General features: G+C 33.3%; 3 protein-coding genes across 3 annotated transcripts; 2 read left to right on the top strand and 1 right to left on the bottom strand.

Annotated features, from left to right (window-relative positions):
• Positions 1-1220: 1220 nt before the first annotated feature.
• Positions 1221-2487, top strand: LOC115704029 (protein EXORDIUM-like 6). Its single transcript, XM_030631252.2, has one exon. The coding sequence runs from the start codon at positions 1448-1450 to the stop codon at positions 2381-2383; it is 936 nt and encodes a 311-aa protein (XP_030487112.1). The 5' UTR covers positions 1221-1447; the 3' UTR covers positions 2384-2487.
• Positions 2488-3421: 934 nt separating this feature from the next.
• Positions 3422-5158, top strand: LOC115706076 (THO complex subunit 7A-like). Its single transcript, XM_061108585.1, has 3 exons — positions 3422-3663; positions 4030-4693; positions 4781-5158. Exons 2-3 carry the CDS (start codon positions 4088-4090, stop codon positions 4910-4912), a joined length of 738 nt encoding a protein of 245 aa, XP_060964568.1. The 5' UTR covers positions 3422-3663; positions 4030-4087; the 3' UTR covers positions 4913-5158.
• A 1343-nt stretch (positions 5159-6501) lies between these two features.
• Positions 6502-7423, bottom strand: LOC115706077 (norbelladine synthase). The gene is made up of 2 exons (XM_030633594.2): positions 7042-7423; positions 6502-6882 (listed from the first exon to the last, which is right to left on the bottom strand). The coding sequence occupies exons 1-2, from the start codon at positions 7226-7228 to the stop codon at positions 6596-6598; spliced, it is 474 nt and encodes a 157-aa protein (XP_030489454.1). The 5' UTR covers positions 7229-7423; the 3' UTR covers positions 6502-6595.
• Positions 7424-12031: the final 4608 nt, after the last annotated feature.

Below are 12031 nucleotides of genomic sequence, written 5' to 3'. Positions count from 1 at the left end.
AAATAAACTTAAAGGAGTTTTTCAAAAAATAATAAAAAAAAGATAAAAAAGTTTAAGTGTATAAAAATTAAAACATAAGGGAGTTTTACTACTAATTACCCTTATAGATCCATTAGCATCCCAAGCCACCAATCCAAATCCAAAACTCTGACCACTATCAAACAATGCCACATCTATATTAACTTTGATACTATTTGGCTGTGGCAATATCCAATGCTCAACCCCATTATTTGTCTAAAAATTAGACAACCATGAATCTATATCAAATTTTCAGCATTTTTCTCTTAATTAAGGTACTTTATTGCATACACAACAATGTCATCAACCTTCACCGTCTTTCCCTTCCAAACAAAATCATTTCGAGTCTCTTATATAGCCCAGCACACTCTCACCAACAAACACTTCATATCGTTGTTCACCATTTCAAACTTGTCTACGCACCCGTCAAAGAATTTGAAGGATTGATTCCTCACTAAATCGCCAAACAGGGCACAAAGGGTTCACCTTCACATGCTTAGAACTCAGTTGTACCATAGTTGGGAGACAACCCTTAACAACATGCCACAACAAGTTTTTAACCTTTGTGGCAGCTTCAATTTCCACATTTTATTCCAAAACACAAAAATCATCTTCATTCAAACCACATGCTATGCAATCACTTGAGGTTAGCTCAAGTAGCAATAAAGAATTATTATGGAATGTGTGTGGGGTTCCTGATATCTCGAATTCTAACTTTGTGTAACTCAAAAAATATATTTATTAGACGCTTTAATATAAAAAAAAAAATTACAACCTGCAATGAAACATATTATAAGAACTTTTTACGTATACAATCTTGAAGTTTCCTTCCACATTTCTATTAGTTTTTTTTAGAGAGAATTAAGTTTTATTAGAAGAATATTTTATGGGTTCATTGTTTGATTCATTTAAGCAATTTGTTTATTGGATAGTTAATAATTGTTAATAAAATAATTGCACATAATTTATTATTGACGAAAGTAATATTTGATAAAAGTTTTATTTTTTAATATTTTAATCATAAAAATAAAAATAATTTTTTTTCTTGCTAGAGATAAAAAATAACAATCAATATTGAACGAATATGTACGGCAAGAAAATAAGTAAATATTATGACCATTGGTTTTAGGCACCTTAAGGTGCAATTTGCACTTTTTTTTTTCTTCAATAAAATGAATGGAATGACATTGATACCAAAGTAAGCTACGTAAACACTATTACAATTAGTTAAAAAAAAAAAAAAATGAAAATCTAATTATGGGTTGGTTTAGAGTTAAAAATAGTTTTGGAAATGTGGAGTTGAAATGATAGTGCTAATCTTTAGGGAATGTGGAGGCATTATTAGAGCATACAACCCAACATTTATGGCAATGAGCCTCCTATAAATACACACCTCATTTCTCCAAACATATGGAAAGAAAGAAGCAATATGGCCTCTTCTCTCCCTTGTTCTCTCTCTCTAGTCCTCTCCACTCTTCTCCTCTCCCTCCTTCTCGCCATAAACGAAAGCCATGGTTTTAAAGGCCCCGAATCCAAATTAGACTACCACGGCGGGCCTCTCCTCACTGGAAAAATCGACATCTCCATCCTCTACTACGGCCAATTTGGCCGCGGCCAAAAGAGTCTCATCCGTTGTTTTCTCAAATCTCTCAACAGTGTTCGCGGGGCCTCTAAGCCCAAAGTATCATCCTGGTGGAAAATGGTGGAGAGCTACCAATCTTTCACAAGGCATAGACACGTCCGCAGGGTCCCCAAAATTCGAGTTAAGGTTGTGAAAGTGGCTACCGATGCTTCCTACTCGACGGGGAAGGTAATGACTGCCGATTTCATAAAGATTTTGGTGCAAAAAGCCACTGAAGGGACACACAACACTCTAGCTCTCATTTTCACGGATAGACAAGTGACCGTACAAGAGATGTGTACCGGGAGATGCGCGCAGCACGGGGTGTTCGGACACCAACCTTATGTTCTTGTGGGGAACCCTGAGACAGAGTGTCCTGGTGCATGCGCTTGGCCTTTTCACAAGTCTGATTTTGGGCCACAAGGAGTGGTGTTACAACCACCAAATGGCAATGTTGGGGCTGATGCTATGATTATATCATTGGCATCAGGATTGGCTGATGCTGTGACTAACCCCTTTAATACAGGCTTCTCACACATGGGCAGTGGACATTTTGGTTTGTTGGGCGCTGGAACCATGTGTCAAGGTATGTTCGGAAGCGGGGCGTTTCCGGGATACACTGGCAAGATTCGGGTCGACCCGAAAAATGGTGGAGCATTCAACTTCCATGGTGTTAAGGGCAAGAAGTTTTTGTTACCTGCTTTGTGGAATCCTGCAACTTCTTCTTGTTGGACGCCTGTATAGTCTAACTTATTTATGCCCACTATTACTATATTATGTATCCATTCATTATATATTTTTTTGTAAAGTTAAAACTGAAATTCAATTTACCATTCATTTTTCTCCTATATTATATTAAATATATATAATCACTCATTAACATATTTTATGTTGTGATGATTTATTTTTATTACCTTAGATTTTTTTGTTGTTCTTATGTGAGAATTTTGTACTTAGTTGAACATAGTGAAATAAGTATAATTGTTCTTGAAACAAATTGGTTTTTAACCTAAGAGATAAATATAACTATGTACCATATATTTTGTAAACATTCTTGGGCTATCAACCCACAATAAGTAATATAATATAACTGTTCTACACCCATTAAAATGAGACTTTAAGTGGGGATGCTTATTTTCTCTACGATAATGGGACCCCGCGGGGACTCGTCCCTAATGAGAATTATTTTTTGTTCCTGAATGTTAAACGACCCATCTCGACATGGACTCATTTAGTATTTTATTTCAGTAATATTTTATATTTATTTGTATTTTTTAATATATTAGTACTCTTTTTATGAATTTTAAATTGTGTTTTAAATAATAATTAGTTTATTAAATAATAATTAATTTGTAATAATTTAATTTTTATATAGTTTAATAATTTGAAGTTTTTTTTTATTATTTTTTTTATTTTTACACTTCAAAATAATTTTTTTTTGCATTTTTACGGAATTCTATACAAAAATTTCTATAGCAACTAACGGAATAACTTAAATCGCAACTAAAATCTGTATAGCAACGCACATAAAAATTACCGGAGCAACCCAAACTGTAAAATTAAAAAAAAATTAAAAAATAGTATATGAAGTAATTCTCCTAGTAATTTAATATATTTAAATTTTTACTATAAATTTATTTTTTTATTAAGAGATTTTCCATCCTATTCCCGCTCGATTTCCTGCCCCATTCTCGATGGAGAATAAACGGGAATAAGAATTAAATCCTTAACGGGGAGCACTTCACGTCAATTTTCCGACCCGTGTGCATCCTTACTTATAAGTACGTGAATAATGAGAAAAAAAAAATTACAACAATGTTAACTATTCAAAATTACCCTATAAAAATTTAAATAAATAAATAAAAAAACCCAAGCTTTTTGTAAGACACAAAATAAAAGAAAAGCTGTGTAATTTCCTGTACTTTTTCTTCTCTTTCCCTTAATACCTTAGGGCACGACATTGCCGGTCTTCCAATTCCAATCCGCCATTGCAGCCTCCCTCCTCGCCGTCGACGCTGTTGCAGGTAAACGTTTAAAATTGAATTATAGTGCTGTGTTAGCTATTTATTGAACCGATTTACCTGTTTATGTCGTTAATGAGCTGTTCTACCATTTATCAAGGTATACAAGAAATTCGCAAGATAAGAGCTTTTATGCCAATAATCTCTTCGTCTTTTACCCTGTTATTATTGTTATTATTAGGTGTATTGTTGATTGAAAGAGTTCATGTTATTAAATTTTAAAAATTTTGATTTCTGGGTGCTAATTTCTGGGGCTGGAAACAAAGATGGGGTCTGTGTGGAGTGGTCTCATTGAGCTGTAGTAATGAACCCATTTAGTTAAGCCCAAGTTGGAAGTTGAGAATCTCCTAATTTAATCTGGTTTTGCAGTTGAGACTTGAGAGAGTGGAGAAAAGGAGTTAAGTTTTTTTAAGAAATCAATCTTATAATGTTGGCCAAAGGGAGGAAGATTTCCGGGGGCCGAGGAGGGGAGGCTATAGGTGGTGGGAACTATGCATTTGGCCCTGCTGATGATGAGGTTATAATCAAGCACAGGCTTCTCACTCGCACCACCACCACCCGAGGCGAACCTCCTTTGAAGAAGCTTCAGAAGAAGTTTACTTCTTTCTTCCTTGAAACTGATAAGGATGACGACTCCAACTATGCCGACTGTGAGAGACTCTCCAAGGCCTTCTTGCAGGAGCTTTCTACTTTTGAGATTCCTCTGCTTAAGAGCAAAGCTGTGGTGGAGGCCAACCTCCGTGAGAAGGATAATTTTAATGAGTTGAAGGAGGAGATTAATTCCCAGATTCTGCAAGCTCATTCTGACATTTCCCAACTCAAGATTCAATTGGAGGAAAGTAAGATTGAGAGGCAGCACAAGGAGGAGTGCGAGGCTATCAGGAAGTTGATTGCCGCACAGCCACCACGCTCCCAAACCCAGAAGCTCATTGCCGATTTGGACAAAGAGATTGCTGCTCTTGATGCTGAGAACACGGCCACTTCAAGGCTGCTTGAACTCCGGAAGAAGCAATTTTCTCTTGTGCTTCATTTGGTAAGAACCATTTTCATTTTAGAATGTGCCCTGCCCTGATTATCATATAGTCTCTCAAGCTCTGAAATTGTCTTTTCTTGTGATTAGGTGGATGAGTTGCAAACAACAATAGAGGAAGAGCAGAAGACTATGATGGAGGAGATGAGGTTGGCAACGGAGGAGCACAAGAATGGATTGGAGGATGCAATTGGGGGTTCAGAGACTATGGCAATTGATTAGTTAGTTTCTCTTTCTATTTCTATATCTAAGAAAATATTAGGTTATGCTATCTCCTCTTTGTATCCTTTGTGCAGTGTATTGTCTTCCCAATCTCATGTTCAGGAACACATAAATCAGTACCATAAAATTTAGCTGTTGCTTTTTTCCAAATCCATGTTTTGAGAAATTATTTCTGTATTCCTTTCGCTTTATAAATATTTAAGTGGAGAAGCTAAAATGGTCAAACATGTGGTTTATTCCCACAAACTTTGAGGTTTGAGTCTTTACTAGGTACTTACATTCCTAGCTAATTTACACAATGATTAGCAATGGCTATAATTTCTTGGATTCCTAGTAGGAATGTAAATGGTGTGGGTCAGTTTATCTTATGTCCCGTTTGTATCTTCTGTGCTTTCTTTTTTGGTAACCATGGGTTTCCAGTAGCAATGTAAATGGTGCGGGTCAGCCCACCCCTCAAGGTAACACCTTCTCCCCGTGATTCACCTGCTGTTGGGGCAGGTGACCCGCCCAAACGAAGTGGGTGAGTAAGACCCAACCTGTAAATATAGGAACTCTGATTTCCCATACACTTTAATCATGATAAAGATAACAAACAAACATAGGAACTTGTATTCATGTTTCTGAGGATATGTTGGCTCTGTTATTAGGTAATGAATAATTATGATTTGATTTGCAACAAATGAAATTTCAGTAGTAAAACAGATTGAGTGAAGATGATATTAACTGTATACTGTGATTTTGATGTTGGTAGTTTTTCAAATTTTTGATCAGCAACAGTCACAACTTGATTGTTACAAACTTTGTTTATTTAAAATTTCTAAAGCAGCTTTGACTCTATGGATTGTACGTGGTGTGCAACAATTAACAAACATCATTTCTAGTTTTTGTTTTTTGTTTGCAAATTCAAAATGAGGTTTGGGCAGTATTGTTTATGGGAATTTTTTTTTAAAGGAATTCATTCAATTCGAAACATTACAAACCGAAGGGCTTGATGAACACACGGGGAGAAACTCCAATCCACATAGCGCTAGCTTTGGATAACAAAGCTTGATTGGCTTCCCTAAAAATAAAAAACAAACCAGTCACTTTAAGAAAAATTTAATGTGTTAATCAGCTTGATTTTAAAGAATATTAATGGTAAGATATTTTAAGGTAAGGATTGATTTTGATATCCATCATTGTTACCAATTTATAACTGGTTTTTCTTTCTGCTTGTCTCATTTTCTCACCAGTACTGTAGTCTGTAAATATAGCAATGTGGCTTATAATATAATTATAATAGTATTAAACTTAATAAAGAAAATTGCTAATTTGCATAATAATTAGCAATTGCTATAATTGCTTGGTTCCAAATATTGTAGCTATGGTAGGAAGAAAAAAAGAAAAAACAGGATTACATAATTTTTTTTTTGATAGAATGCATAATAATTAATTTGAGGGAATTAATTTTGAACTTGTTTTCCAATGACAAATGCAATTACAATAATAAACTGATTCTGTTGCTGTTATGGATATCATCAAATAAACACCCACAACAACAATAACTTTGTAATACATATTATTATTGCTATTATCTCCAGAAACAAAGATGAAAATTGAAATATATTTCCTTTAAGATTCATATTATTGCTGTTATTGTTGTTATTTCCAGAAACAAGGATTTAAAATTAAAATACATTTCATTCAAGCATTGGTCTTAGTGAGTTCGTTTTGTGCAATAAAGGCTATGGCTTTTAGGGCATCAAGAGAGACCAAGGAGACATTGTCAGCAGACTCATCCTTAACTTCATATTCAATGGTGGACTTCACAATGGAGGAAGCTTGGTCCTTGTCGATGATCTCAAATCGAACTCGGTAAAGCGTGAAGCCAAAGTCCAGGTATCCTCCTTCAATCACCTCGGCTTCCTTCACCCGATTCTCATCGTCTACCTTGGTAAGCTTCTCCTTGTAACTCTTGAATCTTGTAACACCTAAAGAATGGTAATCCCCATTAATGACATTGATAAAATAAGCACAACTATTAGGTATTAGTAGTTCTTAACATTACCATAAGTCATACTTTACGAATGATTAGCAATTTTTCATAATAATTATAGGTACTGATATTAAAAATATATAGACGTACGTACCTGGAACAAAAATTAAATGGACAATTGTGCCAACGCCACCATCTCCTTCAAGAATATCAATTTTTTCGAATACATTTGGGAGTTGTTTTGCAATGAGGTTTAGTTGGCGAATGGTGCCGTAAAACTCCCAAACTTGGCTAGCCGGCGCCTTGATTTCCATCTCATGGGAGAGTTGTCCGCTAACCATGGCAGGTTTCTTTGTTTTAATTTGTTAGATAGATAGATAAATAGATAGATATTATTAGAACATTCACTTCTTATTTATAAGAAGAATAGAATAGAAGCAGAGAGAGTTGTGGTTCATTGCAATTCCTTGCTAACTCAATGGACCAAACTCTACTTTTCCATGGTCAAACCAATTCTGCTCAATCAAGTATAATACAAAGAACTTTTCAATGATGAATACTAGTCTAGTAGAAAAATAATTTGTTTTAGAAATTAGGACACTCTCTTTGTCAAACTAAATAAATTAAGACACTCGTGTTCAGACGTTTGACTACTAGACATTTGTAAAGTATATTTACCTTTTCACTCAACAAATCAATCCACTTATTTTACTCAATTTATCAAAACTGCCATTATAAATTCATAGGTAGCTAATATCTTAGTCAACAATTCAGGTTATATTTTATTTTAGAAAAAAAAAAATTCAACAATTAAGTATTTAAGTTCAACTAGATGAATTTGGAAGTCTAAATAATGTTAAAAAATAAACCATAGACTGTAGATGACACAGTTATTATATTATCTATCTATATATATAATAAGCACACTAGTCTATGACTATACTAGGATTGAATTTTACGTTTTTGGTTTGATTTTGTTGGTACTCTGTATGTTATGTTGACTCAGAGTATGTGATTGTTAAATGTTTATTATTATAATTGTATGAATACTGAAACTCAAAACAAAGGCTAAAACTTATAATTGGCTTTATTTTCAAAATACTAATAAAAAAATCAATATCATATATATTTTGAGACCCTTTCTTATATAATAATTGATTGTAATATCGATATTGGTGTAATTTAATATCGAGTTCTGCATATTTTATTTTAACAAAAATTATAGAGAACTACCCACCAATTATAAAGGGCATAGAGGATATCCCTCTTCACTCTTGTGGGGAGGTTGTTAATTGAATTTTTAATCAATTGGATTCTCATATTGCTGGTTCTAATCTCTAAACACAAAATCTTGCTGGTTCTAATCTCTAAACACAAAATCGTGAGATTTTACAAGGCAAAATTGCTGGTTCTAATCTTGATAACAAGAAGTATGTTCTATTTGCTGCTATCGTTTACCACAAACTATGAAAGTTCAGGAATGACAATTATCATAAAGGGGGAATATGACCTTTACTTGAGATGGAGAAGAAGATTTTTCCAGAAGTAAATTGCCACAAAAAACTCTTTCTGGTTAGAGCTCTACCCAATAGGAGGCACATCGTGTTTACGAGATTCTATGGGGCTCTCTAGACCTGGAAGATTTAGGGCTAATGTGGACTATGCAAACAAAGATGGTCTTGGTGCAATGGGTGTAGTGGTGAACCAGTTAATTGTTTCACTGGGCAGGACCCTAGAAATTGGTTATCCGTTTGGGAAATCTGGTTTACCTGTTTGGGCGATTTTTAGAATCTTAGTTTTGATGTTCCTCGATATTTAGGGTATTGCCATGCTATTTATCGATAAAGAAACTTTTAGTTTTGAATGTGGGTCGCCAGAAAGGGTTTTAGCAAGTTGTTTACTCATTTGCGTAAATGTGATACATAGGGCATTCATTTAGCACGTGATTTCTATTCAGGTCAACCGACACGTTTGAATTCGGAAATGAGATAAGACTAGCATAAAATGTATTTATATAATGAATATGTGTATGTGTAATATATGCATACTAATTGTGATTCGTATGCTACCAACACTAGTAGGTAGCGGTACCGAGTGTATTGGTATAATGTATGATGTTCAACGAGTACAATACGGTGTTACCAACACTAGTACGGTTATGTACGTAGGGCCCGTTTGGGGGAGCTTTTTAAAAAGCTAAAATCACTTTTAGAAAAAGTTATGACTTAATATGTGTTTGGTAAAATTTAAAAAATAAATTTTTCAAAAATTTAAGTAAAATTTATAGCTTTTAGGAAAAGTTGGCCCACCCTAACTTTGGGATATTAGCTTTTAAGGGAAGCTACAATTTTGCTTTAATGAATTTTTCACTTGACACAATTGCCCTCATCTAATTTTAAAATTCTCCATTTACCAATTAATTTTAGGGCTTCTTACATTCATTGAATCTCATTCTTATTTAAAAAAAAAAAAAAAAAACCCTTCGATCAAAAACTACTCAACATAAAAGTTTAATTTATTATTTTATTATAAAAATATTTAAAAAAAATTAAATATTATAAGAGAAAAATTATCGTTATTTATAATATAATAAATAATATTTATAAATATAGTAATATGCATAAAATTATTTAAATAAATTAGATAACAAATGTCATACCTATTTTAGTAATTATATATTTAACAGTTATTTAATCATTTAGTTTACCAACACTTATATACAACTTTTTCAACTCACAGCTGTTTTAAAATTATATTTACCAAACACTCAGTAGCTTTTTCTCACAGCACAGCTACAGTTGCTTTTTCTCACAACACAGCTACAGCTATTTTTTCCCACAGCACAACTGTGCCAAACTGGACTATAGTGTATGTGATACAACACTTAGTGGTACTCGAGGTACGATGCAAACTCTACCAACACTAGTACAGTAGCGATACGTAGTGCATGTGGTATGGTGGTCGTACCTTAGTTAAGAACGTTCTTACTCATCTGATAAGCCTTGTGGATAGATGTATGAACGCCTAGATACAAGTTGGTATTATATGCTTTTCATACTAAGTCTGTTGACTCATAGATATTGCTTTCGTGTGTAGGTAAAGGAAAGGCTAAAGATAAACAACAGTAAGTTCAGAGCTCTTGGAATGATTGTACATGTCGAGACGGTGCGACCCGGAGAGTTTGGTCTCGGGACGACTTGGACTTCATTTTGTAGTCGTTGTGCGACATGTTTATTAATGTTATTTTGAATGTAAAGTTTAAAAACGGAATCCCAATTATTCAATTTTTTTTTTTTATGTAAATATATGTAAATGTTTATATAAGTTTAAAGTTAAATCAAAATTTTAATTTATTACAATTTTTGAGAAAAGCCCTATGAATGACAAAGGTGTGCACTGTATTTAGAAAGTTATTGTAGCGTACTTAATCATTAGGGCGTTAAATAGAAGAATCAGGATTAAGCATCACTACATTTTTCTCAATTGCATTTAAATCTTTTGACGACTTACTAATTTTATCATTTTTTGAAATTATTTCTTTTTCAATTTTTTTGTTTAACTCAAAAAGTTGTTTGATTTCAAAATACAATTTTTTTATTTTTTTTAACCAATGATCGATTTTTAGAACAAATTTTCAACCACGAATCATATGTTGGGTTTTATGCCCTAAATAAAACTCATTTCAATATAATCAGATTTACTTATTAATATAGATCAGAAATAACATTTAATATTGCATGGTTCACATGATTTATTTCATGATTATATGTACATAATGTATAAATTCATCTGAAACCCTTTTCACATACTTGATCCTGTTTATTGTGCCGTCAACACATTGGAAAATAAACATGACTATGTGAATAAAGTTTCCTAGATTTATCAGACATAGGGTTTTACTGATATGATAATCTACAACAGAGTTTACTTGCATTTGGAGAAGTGCTATGTTCTTTCCAGAGCATTGGTTAAAGTAAAGCTCAGGTTGGATGCATGGAGAATGCATCGGAAGGGACCGATATTGAACTTTGACTTAGATTTATTAAACTTACCGTAATATCTATTCAAGTCAATATCGCCTAGTTGATCCTAGATCAAATGTTCTTAATCCTGTTATGATTAGGCTCAATCTTGAAAGGCTATTCGTGTTCTTTGATTTGTTAGTTAAGCCTACTTTTAGGTCAGGGTGATACGTACATTTTGGGAACACGGTAGTGCAATTGAGTGGGAGCGCTATCATAAACATGGAATCTATAGCTTCTATCTGGCTAATAGTAAGCAAAGAATGATCTCCTTCGAGCTTGACCAAACGAACATAAATGGTGGAGTACTCATTTCACATAAGCTGAAATATCATTTATACGGGGTCAAGTGTTTTAAGGAATAAATACATTGTAGGGTGTAACGGTAATTTAATCCCTTTACAGTGTAGATCATTCATATAGAGGATCATTGATCACATTAGGATTATAACAATGGATAACTAATGATGTGTCTATATGGTGGAACATATAGAGCATTCTATATAATTGAGAGTGCAATTCTAAGTTCTATGCGTGGATTCAACGAAGAATTAATAAGTTAGTGAATTTTAGTAATAAATTCTTGATCTACTTATTGGAAGCTCGGTTATATAGACCCATGGTCCCCCCACTAGTTGAGATAATATTGCTTGTAAGACTCATGTAATTGGTTTTGATTAATCAATTATAATTCTCAAATTAGTCTATTTGTGGAATTTTCACTAAGTAAGGGCGAAATTGTAAAAAAAGAGTTTATATGGGCATATTTGTTAATTATGATACTTTGTATGGTTCAATTAATAAATATGATAAATGACAATATTATTTAATAATTATTTATAGTTATTAAATAGTTAGAATTGACATTTAAATGGTTGAATTAGAAAATTGGCGTTTTTGAGAAAATCAGATGTAGAAAAGATAAAACTGCAAAATTACAAAAAGTGAGGCCCAAATCCACTAAGCATGGCCAGCCACTTTTATAGGCAATTTAAACTGATATTTTCATTATTTTAATGCCAAATAATTCAAACCTAACCCTAGTGGAATCCTATAAATAGATAGTGAAGGCTTCAGCAAAATTACAATTTTTTCTGACACTTTCTGAATCAGAAAAAACTG

Source organism: Cannabis sativa, chromosome 1 (assembly GCF_029168945.1).
Source record: "Cannabis sativa cultivar Pink pepper isolate KNU-18-1 chromosome 1, ASM2916894v1, whole genome shotgun sequence".
Lineage (NCBI taxonomy): Eukaryota > Viridiplantae > Streptophyta > Magnoliopsida > Rosales > Cannabaceae > Cannabis > Cannabis sativa.
Note: the sequence above shows the minus strand (reverse complement) of the source record. Positions and strands in the feature narration are given on the sequence as shown.

Coding starts and splice junctions, on each gene's coding strand:
- LOC115704029 (XM_030631252.2), top strand. CDS start 1,448: ATGGCCTCTTCTCTCCCTTGTTCTCTCTCTCTAGTCCTCTCCACTCTT.
- LOC115706076 (XM_061108585.1), top strand. CDS start 4,088: ATGTTGGCCAAAGGGAGGAAGATTTCCGGGGGCCGAGGAGGGGAGGCT. Junction 4,694..4,780: donor TTTCTCTTGTGCTTCATTTG/GTAAGAACCATT, acceptor TCTTGTGATTAG/GTGGATGAGTTGCAAACAAC.
- LOC115706077 (XM_030633594.2), bottom strand. CDS start 7,228: ATGGTTAGCGGACAACTCTCCCATGAGATGGAAATCAAGGCGCCGGCT. Junction 6,883..7,041: donor CCATTTAATTTTTGTTCCAG/GTACGTACGTCT, acceptor ACCATTCTTTAG/GTGTTACAAGATTCAAGAGT.